We start from the raw sequence: 22,114 nt of genomic DNA, 5'->3' as shown, positions 1-22,114 counted from the left end.
AAACATAATACTTTTCTTCAATAAGGCAACACAATACTGTATATACATACAATAATCTATATGTATACCATATTTAAATTTTTATTCATTCTGCCATTCTTTACTATCACTACCAAGTGTAAATAAATAGTTTAGCGAGTCCTGTAAAAGAGTGTCAGATGCAAAAACTTCCAAGTCATACTATTAGTACAACCAATGCAACGAGACTGCAGGTACAGGTCTGTTTTAGCTGCAGTTCATTTCAGTACACATTTTTTAATGATTCAGTGACCTTTTAAATTAATACGGCGCGTCTGAGAGCTCAGAGCATCGCGACTTAAGGAAACACATATACAAAACACAGGCGAACTAAGAAAGCATTTCATGTTGTTCGCAAAATATAAAACATGCATCATAACACAGATGAACAAATATAGAAATGCTGCTGGAAAGAGGAATAAAGAGATGATTCGATGTGCTTGTTGTTGCCATGGTGACTTGAGGAGTTACTAACATCACATGCAAGTCATGTAACTATGTTTTCAGTTTTTATGTTTGAATATATTGATAACATTCAGATATCTGCTGGTACAGCTGTATTGTTTCTGTATTTGGAGGCGTTTCCTTTACTCTCAGAGGGTTTTCTCCCTTTCTGTTTTTGCTTGTGATTTCTTAAGTTGCAGTTGGCTGAACTCTCAGCGTCACCAGAGAACAAACTTTTAACTTGTTAAAACTACAACATCTGGTAAAAACAAAGCAGAAAAAAACAACCTGAACACAAATCATAACCGTACTTCATTTTACAAACAGCAAAAACAGCAATGGCATTTCATTTTTTTTCACAACATTAACACTGACATCATAGTTAGGTGCTGGAGAAGGCGTCTTTCCTAAATCATGTGACATGTTCGTCGTATGAAAATGTGACAGCGTGTTGTATGTGCTAGTGATGCCAAGTGGAAATGCTACGTTAATATCCATTCTCTTCACAGCTGATAGAGTTGTACAATCATTTACAAAAATATAATTCTACTCTGCATTAACACATGACAGCAGTGATTAATACTGGTTTAGAGGACAGAGGGCAGGACAAAATTAGGAAGTGACATCAGGCAACATTGATGTGAGTAATATCACATGTCTGGTAATAGATGTCACTCTCTTTCTGACCTGCTTACACATACACCGATCAGCCACAACATTAAAACCACTGACAGCTGAAGGAACAACTCAAAAAAACATTAAAAACAACACAAGGTGTTGACCTGGCCTCCGGATTCACTAGATCCAAACTGATCAAGTATCTGTGGGATGATCCACAGAGGTCCCTCCCCTCAACCCCAAAGCCCCCACTAAGAACATTCTGTTACCAGACACCTCAGGACACCCTCAGAAGACCCATGTCCATTCTCTGATGAGTCACAACTGTTTTGGAGGCACAAAGGAGACCCACACAATATTGGGAAGGTGGTCATAATGTTATGCCTGGTCGGTGTATTTGATGACTGTGTTTCTGGCACGTTAGCAGAGCTGCCCTTTAATCCTGTTCGCACAGTGTGATGAAACGTCTCAAATCGAGCCTCACATCTGTTACTCACCAACAAGCGGCATATTCATTTTGGAATGTAAGGTAAGTTTTTTTTTTTTTTTTTAAATAAAAAATAAAAACACTGTACCACACCACCTTTCCTAACACAGACACTCTTTATGTTCATGAAAAGCGTATTTAGCTTTAACCTTATAAGCAGTATATAAACAATTCATGGTCTATAATGTAATTGAAGCCGATTTAAGTGCGACTATTACCAATATGTTTGGTAGCAGTTGTCTTCTTCCATGATGTTATATTTTTCAGCATTACACCTATAAATTGTTTTGGTCCTGTTGCATATACAGTAATGTTTTCACAATATGTTTTACAGCATGATACTGTTAACAAAGTAATCGTTAACTTTTCAAGATACAATACCATAAGTTATATTGTGTTATCTAACATAACTGAACTGTCTATACGGTAGTAAAGAATGCATCATAGGAGTTATAGCTAAAACACTTAGAGAAGAAGAGCACTTAAAGTTGCTACAATTACATACACAAAATGTTTGATATACTACTTAGAAATACTAATGACCCCGTCATATAATGACTGTATGACTGATAAGGCAATGCAGTGACAATGACTGAAAATAAGGTTCATATTACTCATGTTGTCTTTTTAAAGATGTTGAATGTCAGAGTTTTGACTTAAATGAGCAACAAGCTCAGGAAATTTTGCGATTATTCCTTAAGTCTCAATAAAAACAAACACGCACAAAACAAAGACATACGCGCTTACAGACAAGGGCATCTTCACACACTTCATTAAGCCAGTGGGAAATATATATATCTACAGTATGCCTAGACTATAACAGGCTATGAAAAGTTGTGTTGGTCTGAGGAGAGAGGTGAGCATGACTGAAGCCATAACAGATATACCACATTCACATGAACACCTCTAGGTAGCTGTTAGTCAATGAAATGATATCAAATAATTTACAAAAAATGTTAACAACTGATTGTTAGATTTTTAAGATACAAATGATTTGACTTCTCAAACGTGACTCTTTTGTTTGCCAACGTTCTGTCCTTTTCTAAGAGCCACTGCATATTTTTTTGGTTTTGTTAAATTGCTCAGTCATCTTCAGACTGTAATATTCTGCAGTTTTCTGTCCCTTGAATAACAGAACAAAAGAAACGTTACTTTAGCTGTTTCCATACATTACAATTACAATTTTTTATCACCAACTTCCATAAGAGATTTGATAATATTACTGAGAGCACAATGTGGAACTTCTTATACTGTGCAGTACTGTACATCTGTACACGTGGAGGTGCTGGCAGCATCGTGGTGAATACAGGAATTAAAACTGCCACTTTGTTCTGAGTTGTCATGGAGACTATTTCAATTTGACTAAAACTGCCTCAAGAAAAATGTGATTTGCAGTTTTGGATCTTTTCATCCATCATTTACACCTTTAAATTGCAAAGGATGAGGAATACAAATCAGGATGCTGCCTTGAGACTTGCTCTGACAAATGAGATTCACTCGCTCAATCTGCAGCAGCTGCAGGGGGACTGCTCCGTGCAAAACCTTAACCTCTGAGGTCCCTGTGAAACTAGAAACACACCTGTCCTATCTGGCAGCCGTATGGCATCGCAAACACGGAAAGAGGAAAGTCTCCAAGGTTCTGAAATGTAAAGAAAACTAAAGTAAGGTAGCCTTTTACTCATTCTCAGCAAACATGTACTTACATGCAATGCAAACACACACACACCCGTACACATCTCAGCTGTAGTTGTAGGTGAAGTTATATGAGCTAGGCTCCTTTGGCACGGGAGGCGGTGCTTCTGGGATTGTGATGTTCTCAAGGTCGAGGAGGCGGAGCTTCATCTCCATGCTGATGAGAGTATCTAGGTCACTGCGCGTCAGATCACTGCCCATCTCTCTGCCCAGCAGCGCACACAGCCCATCAGTCCAGATGCAATACTGCACACAAACATCCAATAAGTGTAACCATTGTGTGTAAAATGCTACCAGTGACAGCAGCTCTATGTAACGAATACCCAACAAGTTGCACATGAATCACTTATCATTAACCCAGAATAAAGCAAATTATCAACATGTATTTGTATTTAAATGTGGATGTTTCTAACTGAGCTGCTATTTGAACTTCAGCTGAACAAATACACAGCCAATACACGAAAAACAAGCTCTTTAGTTAAAGTAGTTAATTGCTTTTCTGGCTTTAGAGATGGAGCAAAACAAGCTCTAAACACAGCGTGAACATTTCATCACCTTATGGCAAATCTGTTGACAATTTACATACGTGGCAAACACTGAACAGCATTAGCATTCATTTGGAGATGTTTCTGGCCACCTGGCAAATGTACGTCTGATATTCATTCACATTCTGCACTCCACCAACCCCTGAGGGAAATATCTGGCTCTTTAGTTACTAAATGCTTCACTGTGCTCACCAGCTGGTTGTTAACTTTGTCTGTGTGCCTTTCCTGCTGGGAAAGTAACTTACAGCACAATTTATTTAGAGGTTTGTCAGTGAAAACGGCTGCTTGACGATTTAAGAGATTAAGAATGATAAGAGAACTGAGACAAAACCACACAAAAGTCAAATAGAAGTGATTTGAGCCAGAGGTAACATAAAAATATTAATCAGTTTAGGTTGAAGACCCACTGGTGTGGTCTTTACCATGAGTTTAATCCACAACTACTGTGATGTCTCGAGTACAAACAGCTTACCTCATATTTGTTGGGTGCAACAAAATTGAGTGTTTCATCTGGATCATAGAGGACAGAGAAGGCCAACTCCAGCACCTCCTGAGAGAATCAGGATAATCAGGTTAAAAACGCAGCTCGTACACTGAGAGATGACAAAGAACGAAGAGACAGCTATGGGTCTGTTCAGACCTGGTGTTAACGTTTGTCCTGGGTGATCTGATTACAGATGAGCAGCTTTAAGGACACAGCTCAAAACAGTTTCTACGATACAAACAGCTCTGTTCAGGGGTCTGAACCAGTGACAGCGGCCTATTGTTTGCAGACAGCAGCTGTTTGTAAACCAACTGATCAGGTCACCCAGGAAGAATATTAATGCCAAGGGTGAACAGGAGCTAAATAAATGACAACGACAGTACCTTGTTTTGTTTTAGAGCACTTTTCTCTTTCATGTGAGGGCAGTCCTTCCCTGTCACCACAGACTTGATATCTGAGACGGGAACTAGGATGAGACAGACCACATAAACACACAATTTATTTAGGTCAACCTCCTGACAGGTGCAGGATTAATATGTTTGATCTGCAAGCTCAGGTGTGACTTGGTATAATATGATAGATTTATTAGCTGAGAGACGGAGCCCCTTGGAGGAATAAAAGTTTCAAGGCATCTTACTCTTGTCACTGAGGAGCTCAAAAGGCACTTCACCCTGAGGTGACTCATCCAAGTCCCCGTAGTGCAGCACTTTGTGATTCAGAGAGAGTCGGCAGAACCAGAACTTCTCTGTGAAGAAGGAAGGGGAACGCAGTGCTTAGTTGATAATCAGAAGCAGTTGTACTCCTTCAGCAGAGAGGGGAACAGAGAGGTGACTGTGTTGACATGTTGTATGCACCTTGCCTGCGGCGGTTCCCCAATTTACGGAAGCAACTCCCTTCGCACAGCCGGTTGAGTCGTTGCTGCTTGATGAGCTCTAGGATCTCAGGCTGAATTCTCTCCCGCAGTTCACTGCAGCACAAACAAAGCATGAGCAACAGGAACACAGGCACACACGTGTACAATACTCTACTATTTACTACCCTAGGGACAGAGAAGAGTTTGGAGCCAAGCAGTATTTTAGTTAGTTAGTTTGTGTCTCCAAAAATGGTGGAAAGAGCCAAGAACACTATAGAGGTGTATCTGAAAAACAGATTCTACCGTTACACCTTCATACGACTGTTGTAGAGTAGCCCCCATACCTGTCCTCTAGTGTAATCTGCACTATTATGGAAAAATAAGCAAAATTGTAATTGCTATTTTTTCTTGTTTATGTAATATTGTTTTAAAATTCTGCATATGAATGTCACTTTACTAATTACATTTATCTGTGTGTTACAATGTGCTTTACTTGTATACATCATATAACATTTTATTGTGTATTGCTGCATGTATATCTTTTTATTTTTATTGCTTTTGAACAAGAGAGCTGCTAAACTGCAATCATTTTTTACCAGACAAAGCCAATAAAAACGTCTTAATCTTATCAATCTAAACTACAATGATGGCAGCAGTAAGAGATTCTAGAAATGACTGACATGATAGGTGGAGACTGGAAGTCATCCTGGCTCATTCTTTCTGACTGCCGCAGACGCAGGATCTCTGAATAGTTGAGGCCTCGCAGTTTGTTCTTCAGCTGATCTATAGACGACGGCTTCATTGCCAGAGCCCTGGTGATTTGCTCACGGACCACTTGCATCACCTGGTGAGGATTTACACACATACAGTCACTTAACATTTTCAGATCTATCTCCTGCTTTTTAATCCACCATGAATAATATCAAAATTACAGAAGCATCATTCTCACATTCACACACTGAGTCTGCTCACAGACATCAATATTTAAAACACTTAATGATCTAAAAGTTTTCATGTTGCCCTGTTCATTTCACTGAATATATGTCTACATACGCAGTAGTTGTCATGTATTATTTAATAAACCAGAAACATTTCAGCAGACTGCTCCACAGCTCAGACACACACAGGAGCACATCAGCAGCTACGGCAGTGAAGTGAAGCAACGTGAAGCCTGTGTACCGAACGAACATCATCTGGACAGATGGTGGGTAATCAGTAATGTGGATCACCTACTGTTGTGACAACCCAGCATGTCATATCATAGCATTACTTGACCAAAAGCATATGACAACATAGAGTTTTATCTTTGAACGAATAAAATGTATCTCATATATAAATCTGAGAGAGGAAAAGTTCTATTTTAATATGACTCACAGCAGCAGAAACCAACATGTAAATGAAAACTGCTATTCAAAGGCACAGTGATACTATTAGCTAAATGCTAACATCAGTATGCAAGCATGCTGAGGGACAACAGATAAAAATAAGCCCTACTCTGGCTAATTCACCAACAGTTTACAGCAGCAGAAAGGAGGTTCAGCATCTTATATCATGGAGCTGCATCAACACCAAGAAAAGAACTTCATCCCACCGCAACTCGTCCACATCAACAGCTACAGGTTTCTTGGCATTAACCTCATATGGTCTCAAAACACATTTTTTTGTAATGTAAAAAAAATAAAAAAAATAAAAAAAACATAGCTCCCAATCCTCAAAAGGCTGAAGAGGGGCCTCTGGCAGTTTGTCAGTTTTTGCATGAGGGAGGATCATCATATCACTTCAATTCAGTTCACTCTTTTAGTCCCCCAGGGGCAATTGTAAGTAGCTCAAAACAGAATCAATCACAATCAATAGACCCACAAAGACATAAAAATAGCACACACTGTACAGCATACAGCAGTCAGTATTTTCTTTTTAAATTAAACATTAAAAAAAAAAAAAAAATTACGATTACGCTTTTTACTTACTTACATTTTTTTTTTAAATTATAAATTTGCTGTTGTGCAGTTTCAGACAAGAAAGTCTTCTAAAAGACGGTCAAGATCACACCGCACATAGTTAATATTACACTGCATACACGCAACAAGACATTTCTAAACTCTGGTTCTTGCAATTTTGGGAGGAGATTTAGGTTTTTCTCCAGATCAGGAGCACAAAACTTGACGAGCAACAGCCGTCAGGCACGTGAACCCCTGAACCCAATCTCTAATTATTTGCTAATAGCACGTTTCGGATAATTGTCTTTGTCAAAGAATAAATTATTTTGTTTTGTGCCCATTTTTTTTTTGTATCTGCTTAAATAAATATTAGTATTAGTCATCAGTAATCTTTCAGACTGGTGTTAAAATGCTGAAAGTGAAAGCTGCTTTAGAGCGCATAATTTAACTTGTGTAAAGCCTGTGGTAGTACTGTAATCTCAGACCTTGTTGAAGTCCTCAGCTGTGGCCCTCATCTCCTTCCAGGTCTTATTAAGAAGCTGGATGCAGACACAAAAGAATTCCTCCCATGCCCGGTCATGGGTGAAGAACATGGGGTGATAGTCATTGCAGCCCTCGTTAGCTATAGGGAAGGTTTACAATTATAAAATAAAAAGACTGGTGTGAGAGAAGCATTCTTCTTCACTATCCTGCACTAAAGTAAGCTTCTGAAAACATCTACAGAATGACTTACGTAGTTCTCCGACCTGGAGTATCTCGCACAGCATTCGAGTGAGTTCGATGGCGCAGCGACCAAAGGGACACTCATGCTTATCCTCACGACTGCTGTTCTCCAGGACAATCTGCAATGAGCAGGGAAACACATTAATTCTGCTATTCTGACTGGGAACCAAGAAAATCTAAAAATATATACTAACCCTGATGTACGTATCCTGGTGAACCTTGGCCAGATACAGCATGTTGTCCAGAGCCAGCATCCCTGGAGGAGTCTGGGTGAAGTCCATAGCCGGGTTCACATGGTTCTACATTTAAAACAGTGATATCATTGTATCTGTTTCTAAAATTATTCCTGTTTATCATTCACTTCAATTGGAACAAACTCAAAGTCCGTGATGGAGACTCACAGTGAAACCCAGCATCTTGTAGTCCTTGGTGTACATGGCCTTTCTCTTCTCCGTGCCAGTGGGGTCATTTTCTCCATCAAAGGCAATTCTACGCAGCTCAAAGATGATGTCTCTCTGAGCCTGGGACAGAAAATCAACATCTTAACAGCACAGAGGCATAAACGGGAACACATTTAACACTACATCAGCAGCATAATAAAAGAAACCATAAAAAGGATAGGTCAATCTGTGGCGAGCAGATGGCTGTGAACAAACACTGGCAAAAATAAGAAAACTTCAATTTTCTGGTCCACTTGTTACACTTGAAGCAGATGTATCGGAGTGTATACTCCACTGGTAGAAGGCTGTCTCTGATTATTACTCTTTTTCAGAATGCAGACTATTAACCATTCAATTAAGCTTGTTCATTTAAGCATATCACACACGACCACTTATGGCACATTTGTTTTACTGCAGTCAGTTTTAATAAGAAATAAATGGAAAGTCTGTTACTTCAGATGCTTACCTGGTCGTTTGGGTCCATTTTGGTCATCATTCTCTCTTCCAAGAGGTTAAAGGTCAGCACCTGCAGCACATACAGCTGATGTGCCATTTCTGCTTTGATTGGTCGATTTCCTCTTATAACATGCTGGAAAAGAAGAGCAATGTTGTTAATGCACTTGGCATGCTTCTGTGTACATAAACAGCTCATCACGGCAAGCAGAAGCAAAAATTAAAAGGCCGAATAGTGTCTCTTCTATTAAATTTAAACACATTGCATCATACTGTACTTGTACTGACACTCTGTATGATGAGTGTCTGCAGTTATCAACTGTCATAAAAACAAAAATAAATGGACTAATGAAACAATACGGCATCCAAAACCAATGATAACACAGAACACTGTCAATGGCCACTAGGTAACCAGGCCTCATTAACAGGGCACACAATGCAGGAGTCACTCCAACAACACTTCCTGGATCCAAGAGGCCAGACTCAAGGGTCTCCCTCATTAGCATTTGCAGCCAGTTCACTCAGCCACTTCCAGACAAGTGCCAAAATGAATCATTTCAGAGCATGTTTTGTTCCACTTCATGGGCTTGGTGCCATATCACATTTGCTGGTTCCGTGTCACAGCTCTCCAAGTGAGCAAAGCTTTCTATTTCCCAAATGCTGACTAACTCTTAGTCCCAGTGAGGAAACTACATCCAAACACAGGATGGTTTCAAAGGAACAGAAATAATTTGTTTACAGAAGCCTTTCCAGCATATTAATTTTACATAGTTGCAAACATAATTTCGCCTGAATAGCTTACAGAGCAGAAAGTTCATTCTGAAGCAGAAATTGGCAGAAATATGTTATTCGTGTTATTCAATTTCAGACACTCACATTTAGGATGATGGACCGCAGGTGCTTCTGAGCCAAAGTGCTTGCCATTTCCTGAGAATAAAGAGATGCATTATGGCAACACACAAATCAAATGATGCTTTACTACACAGAAAATAGTTCAACTTTACTTAAGTGTACCCACAGTAAAAGGTTATTTCTGCAGAAATATCCTTATGCATGGCTTCCATCACTGGTTTAACCCATTTCCCCCAAATAGAACTAGCATAGTTTAACTAAATTAACTCTAACGTCTGCTGCTGCAGCAAGTCGTGGCTCTATGTTCATATGGGATGGATCATGCGATGGTTTTCCATGAAACAAAAAGAGCTAGACAGTGGAGGAGGAGAAGGACTGTGGTGTGGAAAAGATGGCATGTGTTGCTGCTGAGGGATGCGTACTCACAGTGAGGTGCTGCTCCAGCGGGTTAGTATACTCCTCCTGTGGGTTGAGGGCAGGGAGGAGGGACATGGGTGTAACGGTAATGGGGACAAAGAATATACCACACGGACCATGAGATACAGGGACACATCACGGGGCACAGCATGCAGCATGGAATAAGAAAACAGCATCATGTCAAATAGGCATAACACACAGTCACAAAACATCGCCTCGCGTGTCCTGAGCATCTGACAGTCATGCATTTATTCATTTGTCGAGAAACAGTACCAACACTCAGAGGAGGTGGTGTTCCTTAAAACAACCACCATGCATGAAATTCATTGGGGTTGTCCTGGTTCTCCAGCATATTTATCAAGAAATTCATCCTTCCTGCAATTCTTTGTTGTAAGAACAGAGGAATCTACATTTTAACTTTAAACTAATTCAGTAAATAGTGTTAATTGGCAGAGAGAGTTATTTAACAGAACCAGCCACATACAGTGATGCATGTTCTGCACTGTATGTTTCTATCTATTGATACAACTGAGTCATGTCGCCCTCCAGTGGTCAATAATTGGAGCTGACCAACTGTCCAAACATCCTGTTTGTGACAAGGTCATAATGGAAATGTTTGACCCAATATAAAATGAATTCTAACAATACTACACCTCTTCTACCCAGTGTCTTCAAACACTCACTGGAATTTTCAATCTTTCAAAACAGTTCTTTCTGCATTGGGATATTTGCAAAATATTATTGCCATATTTATTTGCACTAAATTCAGTTTGAACTGAATGTTTGTATACACCCCAGGGCTTTGGGTCCTATGGGTTGAGGGGAGAGGCCTCTGTGGATCATCCCACAGATACTTGATCAGTACATGGCACATGTCTAAGTAACATCCACGCGAATGCCAGGTCCGAAGGATTTCCAGCAGAACACTGTACTGTTACATGACGGTCAATGTTATTTACTTTTCCTGTTAGTAGTCAACATGTTGTGGCTGATCAGTGTACATTATGTCTACTGAAGCAAACCTTCCTTCCTTTTGAAAACTGAAAAACAGTTGATTCAACAACTATCTTTGTTATTTTAAACCAACGCTCAAGACCACAGCTTTCACAAAGCTAAGATTTAGTGCAGACTGTTGTATTAGTGGATTTGTTTTTTAACTAGTGTACGTAACGTTTTGATAGCTGCATGTAAATTGTATTGTACATTTTCTAACACAATAAATTCATACACAATTTATCCTCAGTCTCTCATCAGATACTGTTGATGCAGATCAGAGAGATCTTCCCAACAGAAAGAAAATGTTTTTTATGCATCATGTTCAAGGAAAAGGAACAAAAAATGAGCAAAAGCAAAACATTAAAAGAAAAATTACATCTTAATTGTTTATGCAATAATATTTTATGACAGCAATGAGATACATGTTACAGTCATATTTTTTCTTTATATAAATGAGACTTTATCATGTGCTGAAATTAGTTTCTACTGTTCAATTTTCAATCTGTCCTATTCTCATTCGCATTTATTCGTATTGAAAGTCCTCATGCATTAATTCAAAGTTTAGATGAACTTCATAGATCAACAATTTTAAGGTGTCCTAGCGTAAAGATGTTAAAATACAAGAGTAACACGTTATTTAGCTTGACTGGCAAACCTATGTTCATATGAAGTAAGTTTTAGAAACAGTTTTACACAACACAGTGTGTGAAACAGAATTAAATGTAAATGTGGCTATGCAAGTATGCACAATGTGGTCTGGGATAAATGTCAAAGGAGAGCACAGGAAAATAAGACAACGGCGGTGACATACTACACAGAAGCACTCACTCCTTCGGTATTTGTACATTTGTTTGTGTGAAAAAGAAATGATCTTTCTCTTTTTCTAAATTTCAATTTATTAAAGTGTCATTGTAAGAGTAACTAGTTGTTATAATTCAGCTATTTCGGATTCATTTAATGTTGATTTACTATTTCCAAACATCGCTGGGTTGTGGAGCACTGAATAACATTAAATTCAGTCCCTCACGTTAACAGAAAGATTCCTTTTGTTGAATTTCAAATCCTGGTACTTGGTACTCGGTAAGTAAGAGTTTCCTTCCAGGGGTCTATTACAGCTGGGCGACTGGTCTGCCTCACTTAGCTATACTGCAGCATAACAAATGTACAACCTTCAAAGGAAGGTGAGCACTATCTTTGAGTGAGTGTGTCATTACAGCGGTGATAGAATCCACAACATGACAGCTGGCAGACAGACGTGTATTTGTGAGATTAGCTTCAACTAGCCTGTGGTTACAGACATTATCAGTCACAGTGAGCCAGTGTCTGGCTTTTCAGATTGGGACATCAGTATTCCAGTTATGACTATATACACACGGTATCTGGTCCTATTCCTGAATCGGGCTCACTGTGCTGGGAGTGGAGAGCACTAACCTGCCGCCTGTCCTCTGGTGCCTTCAGGAAAAGAGCATTGATGAGGGCGATGGCGTAGGTCTGGATCTCCTGGTTTGACCTGAAGTAACATCCAAGAGCGTAACAACCAGTTAGAAGCATCATGCTCTGAAAATCTCTACACAGGATTTCAACTACAGGCTAACAATAGGATTTAAACAGCTATACTACATTTACACTTACTTTTTCAGTTTAACCCACAAATACAATTCATACAAATGCACCAGATGACTGCAGGGTATTTACAAGTCTCCTTTTCAACAAAACCATTTTAAGAAAATTATTCTTTATTTTACGCTACGATACGATACTAATATAGTAACGTTAAGTAAGGTAAGGTACGATTAGATAAAGTAAGGTAAGGTATGGAATAATATAATACCATAAGCCTGTATTTATTCCATAGCGGGATAGTCAATAGGATAAATAACACCTGCACTGTTGTTGGACTAGCATCTTCATCTAACAACTAAAACTCACCCTTTCAATCACAATATTGCTAGTATAAGCAGTGCTATTTATAAAGTTACCAGAACTGCTACATTCTCCCCTTATACCCCCCATATCAGAGTGCGAGAAGCCCCTGTGCGTGTGTGTGTGCTCACACTTGCAGGTGCCCGATGAGCTGTCCCACAGTGATTTCCTGGGCCACTCGGTGGTAGAGGCTGTGGCTGTTCAGGACCATGCTCTCAAGGATGGCCAGGGAGCGCTGCAGGATGGACACATCCACCATCGGCTGGTTCACGTAGCCCGCAATCTGAATGAGGACAGAGAAGACAGAAAAAAATGGAGGTAACTCTGAATCTTTAACGTATCATTTGTGCTTTTCTCAGTTAGACTCACAATTATTGTCAGATCAGCTTGTAATGTTAAAAAAAAAACAGCAGAATATGTTTTATTCCAATTAACAGGGTATTTGAGAGAGAAGGCCAAATCAATAGGTCTGTAAGTTTCTCTCAAGGCTACAGTGAAGTTTCATAAGAAAACTATTCACATACACACACACTGTAGGACCTGCATATAACGCAAGGAGTTGCTAGGCAACCACACCCACTCATTTCCGGCATTTGGGAAGAACGGAGGATCAAGTGATTAATAAGAGTGCAATGAGAAAAAAGAATGAGACAGACCTTGAAAATTTCAAAAAGAGATTTGTCCAGAGGAGTTACTGTGAAACTCTGATGTGTCTGATGAATTACTGTTTTGTTGGAGGAGGTACCTGTTTGATAAATGAGAGGGAGATAAGGTCCCAGGACACAATGCCATGATCCATTAGCTCCAGGAAGGCAGTGAGAGTGAAGGCCAGCATTTCACCGAAGCTAAAGGAATTGAAGGACAGTCAGTTCCTGCCTTTTCACATCATTTTTTCAACATCTAGTTTGACTTAAAAGGTATACAAACACTGGAACAAAAGGATAATATTATGTCACAATCTAATTATTAGGTTCCAACACTAGCTCTAAACAAAAGCCTGGATTAGAAGTCACGAATTCTACGTAGTCAAAAGTTCACTATTGTCGCTGTCAAACACCAACGTCAAAACTACTACTCACTGGGTGCCGCTCTCTACAAGACGAGCCAGTGTCCCTATGCCCTCCATGTTGATGAACTCTGTGGCAAACGTTGGGTCCGCAGACAGCTTGGCGAGCTCCTTCAGAGCCTCGAGGCGAGCATCGATACCGTGAGACTGGATCCTCTCCAGGAGCTGACGAGCAGCACGAGCCTGCAGAAACTAAAACTTTCATGATACAGTTCGTCTCGCCCATCTGGTCTCTGCATTAATCTAACTTGAACAGAGATCAGCATTCGTCAGAAAATTTTGATTAGGTTAGTCAATACATATATTTAATCGTGATTAATTGCCACTCATATTAACATCTTTTAAAATCTCTTGTAAATATATATACCAGGGATGCAATAATGCAATGTGCATATATGTGTGGCATTAAAAGGAATTTGGATTCATGCATTATCATCGTGTTAATTCTAATTTCAATACACTTTCTTTTATTTTTGCCCAAAATATTATTATTCAGTTACAGGCTCCTGCCATGCCAATTCACATTTCCAACACCTCTCATCCTTTAAGAAGGTTACCACCGGGACATACTGTCAGGTTGGTTAAGAAATAGATATCAGCATGTCCTGAAAGGCTCAATTCACTCAAAGAGGATTCTGGGTAAGAGTGCAAACGGAAACAGGGTCAACTCACGGGAGAAATCGCTAATCGAAGGATTGTCCCATTCTTAATGTCCCCACGGCTCTGAAACATGATAAAGGAAGAACGCTTCAATTCAGTACTGATTTACAATGTCATCCACACACTGTCAGGAAGGAAAAAGGGATGCTCACCTGCTCAGTGATATACAGCTGAGGACCGTCAGCATAACGCAGGGCGAACTGTTCTGATCCTGACAAAGACCAGCTGAGGACACAAACAGAGAAAGGAGTTTTGCTAAGAATTAAAAATTCAGTGTTAGTTTTGAATACAAAAAAAAGAACAGAAAAAAAATCAATTCAACCCAAACGTTATAATGCAGCATGCTGTTGTATGCGTGGACAAAAGGTTGCTCAAAGTCAGATTGTTCCCTCCAGCATTCGTATTTACACGAGTGGCACATTGAGAGATTGTGGAGGAGAGTTATCTGGTGGGTGTTAACAGCAAAGTGCAAAGACTTTTTCATTTCATATGGTAAAGGGAGGCAGTGGGTAGATGCAGCACAGCTGAGAGGCAGATGGGAGAGAGAGAAAATTAGCAGCATTCATTGCTAAACTGCAAAACCATGAGAAACAAAAGCACCAGTGGAGCCAAATAAATACAGCTTATAAATATTTGGTAAGAAGGATTATGTAAAGTGTTGCAGTCAATGACAACATAGGTGTCTACACAAGTGTGAAAGGAGTGAGCACTACAGGAACAAGAGCTGTCATTGCTTTATGCCTTTTTAGTCTTGCATCATAGACATTCCGACTGCCGTCCAATATTTTCACACATGATAATTGAACAGACAATTAAAAAAAACATCTATAAATTCTTAAAATGTAGATCACTCTTACCCATCACATACTTCCCGAATTATTGAGGACAAAGGTCTTTTCTGCAAAGAGAAATGAAGACATATTGAAAATATGCACAAAAGAAATGATCACTACTCACACTGCGATACTTTTTAACATCACAATGACCACTGCTTGTGACGTTTCTTTAATCAGTCCTTTGTCACATTTTATGACTATAATTACAGGCACTTTCCTGTAGTCTGCAAACCCAAAACACTTCACGGCATTAGTCACATCTTTCACATTCAGAACTAATTAAAGCCACGCATAAAGGTTCCCCTTTAATTATCACATTACGCTCTAAAGGCTGGTGGAAAGCTGAGAGGAAAACTGGAGGTGTATTTTACACAAATACAGACCTGGTCCATCTCTATAAGTTGAGCATTGGCACCGGGCCATTCAATGGCCACCTTCACAATGTCAGCTGGGGGAGGCATGGCTATCTGATCGTTAGCGCCCTAAAGGAACAAAACTGTTCTGTCAATTCTGGACTTGAAAACACATTGGAAAACACTGAACAACAATGAGAACAAAAACAAGAATATCCCAGATTTAGCCCAGAATAACATACTGTACATCACCTAATGGATAACTGCTGCTAGGGTCAGTCAGTCTCACCGCTCTGCTGTTTAAACCCCTGTGTCAGCTCCCCTGCAAACACAGAAATACACGTCGTAGTCATGCAAGTGCAAAAACTTAATTTCCATCAAGAACAGTTTACTCCATCCCTGCATTTTCTCTCCTCTGAACTGAATCTGTCAGAGAACACATCAATAAGCATCACTGTTTTACAAAACCACCCACACACGCAGTCACATAAATATCTTGGCTGGGTCAAGGCTTCTTCCTACTGGGTTCTGGATCTGCATCTAAATTCTGACCTACTTATCTTTACACTCAACCCATGTCACATCCTTCTTTAGAAAACCCCTTCTCATTTTATTAAAAACATCACTAAAGTAAATACAGACATCAGCTGAATGAATAAACTGCAGAGATGGTGACAAATTAGAACACAAGGCTCCTGATCATTTAATACCAGCCAATCAGAGTCCTGATCAGATTTTATTTATTTATTTATTTGTTTTGCATGATTAGTTAATGAACTAAATCTCCTCCTCCTGGCGAATTGTTAAAGCTTTTCTTGTCTTACTTGCATTCTCCAAGAACATATGTGCACTATGCAATTATATTACTGTAAGTGTAATAACTTTATTACAACTTTATTATCAATCCAATGCAGGCCTATGTGTTTGACAGCTGAATCGGTTTGCAGCGCATTCAGAAAAAAAATAAAAATAAAAAAATACCTGCCTTCTGTAAAGCCAGTGATTATTTTGTATTTTAGTAAAGAAATTAAAGTATATTGGCTCTTATTATAGATAACTAGCTACCAAGTCTACAAATCATTATTAGTAGTGTGAATGGCTTAATTTGACCATTCCCACTGTTACAATACTAAATTACATATCTGTCAAGACAAACATACTAAAACTCTAGACAGCAGACATAATTATGTTTTCATGCAATCCAAATAAATCAGGCATGGCTATATGCTCAACTCGATCGAGACATCTGTAGTAGTAACTATAACAACATCACATTACATTTTTACTTTTGCAAAGTCATATTCTTACCATCCCTCTTCTATTTCATCAGACCTCACAATTAATACTAATTTTATTAAAACACTGGCATTTATTAAACTCATTTCATACACATAATTGACACACTTGGCTGGTGATTGGAAGACGGCTGTGTAGAAAAGAAATAAAAAGACACAGACTTTCTCCAATTGGTCCTTCGCATTCAAGGTGCTTTCAGGACAGAAAACTATTTTGTACAGTTCACAGTTACTGATTTGAAAAGAAATCTTAATCATTACCCTGCTGTCAAATGTGAAACAAACCTGAACCAACAACAGTCTTCCCTAGAGATTCATCAGAGCTGTAATACTTCCAACACTGCGGCACAGGCTTTCTGACGAGTTTGAATGTTTGTTCTATAAATACGTTTGTTTGCGAGTTTACTTCAACTATGGATGGGACATCTGACACTGCTGTATTTTGATCAGCCATGAAATAAACTACATTTTGTTCTCTAACATAACTTTATTCTCTTGGCAGATGCCTCATGAGGAAATACTCTCAATGTTGGAATAAAAATGTAAGTCGACGTACTGTGAATAATAAGCATGCCTGAATCCTTTCATCTCCATCTGTTTGAGCCATGGGATCACTGAACTGTGTTCTCTGCGTCAGAGCGATGATACACCGATCAGGCATAACATTATGACCACCTTCCTAATATTGTGTAGGTCTCCCTTGTGACTCCAATACAGTTGTGACTTATCAGAGAACGTACATGGGTCTTCTGAGGGTGTCCCGTGGTGTCTGGTAACAGGATGTTGTTAGTGGGGAACTTTGGGTCCTATGGGTTGAGGGGAGGGGCCTCTGTGGATCATCCCACGGATACATGACCAGTTTGGGATCTAGTGAATCTGGAGGCCAGGTCAACACCTTGTGGTGTTTATGTTTTTTTTTTGAGTTGTTCCTAAAGCATTTGTGTGTGTGTCTGTGTCAGGCTGCATCCTGCTGGGGATGGCTACTGCCATCAAGGAGTGTCATTGCTATAAGGTGGGGGTGTCTGGTCTGGTCTAGGTGTCTAAGCTACATGTCTAAGTAGTGTATAGTGCACATGTGATTAACGCAGACTACAAAAAATTAGAGGTGGATTCTACAAATGATACTGAGTGAAAGCTGCCAAATAAATTCAGAGTTCTACCAGCCATCTGACAGAGACTGCACCGCCTACACATCATCAAGCAGACTGTGCATTTTATCACATAATGTGACATCTCTGAGTCTGCCTTGCTAAAAAGTTTAAACAGACTCGACAGAGCTTCCGTGCACAAACACCAAGTAAAAAAATCTAACTATTGAGAAGTACTTCTAAAGAGACACAAAATATGTAGCTTTAGCTATGTTGTTGATGTTCTATTGAAACTATTTAGTCACATATTCAAACATTAATCACAAGGCTGACAGGACAATCAGAACATTTCAGTAAGAGCTTTTTTTTGTCCTTTACTTTTTATTGATTTTGTATAAACAAATAGATAAGTGAAAAAATATCTGGGACACTAACAGCTATTTTTAACACTCAGTTGGTGTTTTCATACTCCGGTTCCCTCCCACCTCCAAATACAGCCTGTTAGGCTAACTGGCAAACCTAAATTGACCCTAGGTGTGAGTGTGAGTGCGAATGGTTGTTTGTCTATGTGTTAGCCCTGCGTTAGGCTGGTGACCCGTCCAGGGTGTACCCCGTCTCTCGCCCAATGACAGCTGGGATGGGCTCCAGCAAACCCCTAAAATGTCCAATTATCTTACTTTAATCAGCCTTTTATTCCTGCTTTATCATAAAATACTACCAAAGAAATCAAGGCAAGTTAAAAGGGCACAGAATAAACCTGCATTGGCCACAGAGGAACACTGCCATTATCCTGGTGCAGCTTAAAATTGCCCAGGACAGGCAATAAAACAAAAGAAATACAAGGAGTTGTTCCCATTAAAATGCTGTTATATGAATGTGTCACTGAATATGAAAAGAGCAGCTGATGCATAGAGTGCTTTATGAATATTTGGGGATATGTGCCAGTAAGTTCACTGTGAAGTCCATGCTGGCTCTAAAGTCAATACATTGTGCTTTCCTTGCTTTAATATTCAGAACTAGAAATCATAATGTCTGCAACAGGTACTATCTCGGTATAAAACATTGTGGCCTCTTATGTATTCATACCAAGCACCTAGAGACAAATCCTGTATACTTTACATGTGTTTTTTAGCATGAAAAGCATATGCGCTACCAATTATGTGAACAATGGTCCCAGTAAGCCATGTGACCCAGCATTCAGACAGGACAATGAAAACAAAGAAGCAAAATGGAATTCAGCTATCATCAATTTTCAAGCTGCTGATTCACAACCACGTAAAGAAGAATTAGTAACATAGTTCATAATAAATTATAAAATATAATTCACAAACCAGAGGGTTAGCAGTTTGATCTCAAATACATGGAGCACATGCTATTGAGCAAGTTGCTCCCAGTGCATGGCGAGGGAGTGACGCATGTGCCAGCATTGGTGCAAACGAATATGTAGATGTAGATGTGTCACTGTGGCTGTACAACACTTTAGATTAGACTAGACTGATTTGGTGGGTAGACATGTTCAGTATAAATACATGATGCATCATTTACATGTGTATTTAATGATCCTTTATGGCTTAGCTTTATTAATCAGTCCTACAAGCTGTACTTCTGCTCACGTGCCAAAATATTAGGTACACATTAGATAATGAAAACAAATTAATTCTAATACAACATCCCTGCGCTATTTTCCCCCTTTGTGACTGCTATAATGTTCAGTTTATGTTGAAATAGTAAAAAAAAAAAGACATTAATTCAACCGTGTAATCATTTTGGAGGATGTAGTTTGTGGTGCTGTTAAACACAAAAGGTGTTTCTGTTGGTTTCGTTGGTTGGTTGTCAACAAAATATAAACAGGTACCAGTACAACAAAATGCCATTATACAGGACTACAGAATGAAAACACGGTTGAATCAGCAGACCTCTCAGTCATACCATAACCCACATGAAGATGTCACTAGTTTTCACTGGAGTACAAAATGAAATGGCATGTGTGTGAATATTCTGCAAATGTGTATTTCTGGTGTCTCTGCGTACAGATGAGACAGGATATCTTGATGCTGAGTAAAGTGACTATGACATGTTTTCCTCCTCCTCTCTCTCACTGGTTGCAGAGCTCCTCTGAGCGTTCCGCTGAGACTAGTTAACAACGTTCAATGTGGCCAGCACGCGCTCTGCTGGTAGCTTAGCAACGACCGCTAAGGAGCTCGAGCCTGAAAAGAAATCCAACAGTGAGGCTGGGGGCTCCATTCAGAGGGACTCCTTCCGCACCCCCCAACCAGCGACTCCTCGCCGCGACCCGGATCTTTCTGACGCCATTTTACTACTCTTTTAAAAGCGGCTCGACGTTTTCTCACAAGAGGCTTTACATAAAGAGATTCGCCCATGTAAAACTTTGATAGCTAGTTAGCTAGTTGAACATTGAGGAGCAGCGCCCCCTATGGCCGCCGGACGCCTATTATTATTAGGAGACGGGCAGCGCTCTGTAAAGACAAACAGCTTTGACAATTTTCATTTATCACCCACATAATATTTAATTGGGGAAATAAATGTTTGTCAATTTATCCCGAAAAGGAGGAGCTGTCATGTCTGGCGCAAATTAAAAGACAGTTTGATCTGTTAGCATCTAATTTGCAGTCCGTGTTAATAACGTGTCTTCTTTTATCACCCACCTGGATCTGGGTAAGTTATAAAAATGTTTCAGGCCTGGTTAAAGCTTAAGAATTAGGCTGGATTGAACCTATGGGAACCAGGCGAAGGAACCCAAAGACTGATGCAGAAACGGCTGCGTTTGTAACCCAGTGGTCTTTGGCTATAATTAATCAAAAACTCGGGATCATCTCGATTCAATAAAAGGCGGCTCACGCAGTCAGCACCACCTCTCGCTATTTTCTGTGTGGAAGTAAATATCAAACAACAGGCTGACTATTACAGGGACTACCAACAGCGTTATTCCTGAAAAGGCGGCTCATGTTATCCAGTCATCCATTCCTGCTTGTCCCTGTCCGCTCCTCCATTGCAGCCAGGATGCAGCCTGTCTCTCGGAGGTAGGGCGATGCTTTCTGGATTCTCTGGATCTTTTGTAGCGAAAGGTTACTCATCTGCTAATGTCAGTACTCGGCGCTACTCACCCCGTGTCTGGGCCATCGATGGTGCTCTCGGTATCCCTCCGTCCCCAGTGAAATGCTTGTGGAAAGGAGACACGATTCCACGCCTTGTAGGCGGGACACAATGTAAATGTCACCGTCTGCAAATGTGAGGCAGACCCTCCATCTCTTCGTCACTTTACTTCTGACATCTTCCTCAAACGCTGCCTGCTCCTGGATGTGACATTACTGTCTCTGATTATTAAACCGTCCATAAAATACCCGACTATAAATAGACGTGGACATCCATGTCAACCATGTTTTGTCAGTGTTCTAGTTTTGATAAACTTTACTATTCCTCTAAGTAGTTTACATTAATTGAGCCGAAATCAAATTCGAGAAACTAAAATGCACTCAAATTTTGTAATGTTTAAGTCAATTTAGTTTAACAACATCACAAACTCCATCCTCCAGAATAACTATGCAGATGACTTACCAATTTTCTTACACCCCTTACTCGATAATAGAACGTACACAGATCAGGCATAACATTATGACCACCTTCCTAATATTGTTTGGGTCTCCCTTGTGCCTCCAATACAGTTGTGACTCATCAGAGAATGGGCATGGGTCTTCTGAGGGTGTCCTGTAGTGTCTGGAAACAGGATGTTGTTAGTGGGGGCCTGTGGGTCCTGTGGGTTGAGGGGAGGGGCCTCTGTGGATCATCCCGCAGATACTTGATCAGTTTGGATCTAGTGAATTTGGAGGCCAGGTCAACACCTTGTGCTGTTCTTCATGTTCTGAGTTGTTCCTAAACTGTTTTTGTGTGTGTGTCTGTGTCAGTCTGCATCCTG

At 39.8% G+C, this 22,114-nt stretch overlaps 1 protein-coding gene across 7 annotated transcripts; it reads right to left on the bottom strand.

The window, feature by feature from the left end:
• Positions 1 to 1,538: 1,538 nt before the first annotated feature.
• elmo2 (engulfment and cell motility 2) lies at positions 1,539 to 21,819 on the bottom strand. 7 transcript variants are annotated; one of them, XM_047583898.1, is made up of 24 exons: positions 21,757 to 21,819; positions 21,306 to 21,388; positions 16,050 to 16,119; positions 15,828 to 15,926; positions 15,466 to 15,506; positions 14,761 to 14,833; positions 14,621 to 14,671; positions 13,962 to 14,140; positions 13,628 to 13,727; positions 13,014 to 13,165; positions 12,391 to 12,469; positions 9,973 to 10,008; positions 9,571 to 9,621; positions 8,708 to 8,830; positions 8,203 to 8,322; positions 7,996 to 8,100; positions 7,812 to 7,920; positions 7,564 to 7,700; positions 5,822 to 5,985; positions 5,143 to 5,255; positions 4,926 to 5,033; positions 4,672 to 4,754; positions 4,277 to 4,354; positions 1,539 to 3,505 (listed from the first exon to the last, which is right to left on the bottom strand). In XM_047583898.1, exons 4-24 carry the CDS (start codon positions 15,903 to 15,905, stop codon positions 3,305 to 3,307), a joined length of 2,181 nt encoding a protein of 726 aa, XP_047439854.1. In that variant the 5' UTR covers positions 15,906 to 15,926; positions 16,050 to 16,119; positions 21,306 to 21,388; positions 21,757 to 21,819; the 3' UTR covers positions 1,539 to 3,304. The 7 variants fall into 7 exon arrangements, with proteins under 7 accessions (XP_047439854.1, XP_047439855.1, XP_047439856.1 ...); XM_047583899.1 differs by lacking the exon at positions 21,757 to 21,819 and having other exon boundaries at positions 13,020 to 13,165; positions 21,306 to 21,718; XM_047583900.1 differs by lacking the exon at positions 21,757 to 21,819 and having other exon boundaries at positions 13,962 to 14,131; positions 21,306 to 21,716.
• Positions 21,820 to 22,114: the final 295 nt, after the last annotated feature.

Source organism: Mugil cephalus, chromosome 4, assembly GCF_022458985.1.
Source record: "Mugil cephalus isolate CIBA_MC_2020 chromosome 4, CIBA_Mcephalus_1.1, whole genome shotgun sequence".
NCBI lineage: Eukaryota > Metazoa > Chordata > Actinopteri > Mugiliformes > Mugilidae > Mugil > Mugil cephalus.
The sequence above is the reverse complement of the archived record's forward strand: the minus strand, read 5'-3'. Positions and strand labels throughout refer to the sequence as shown.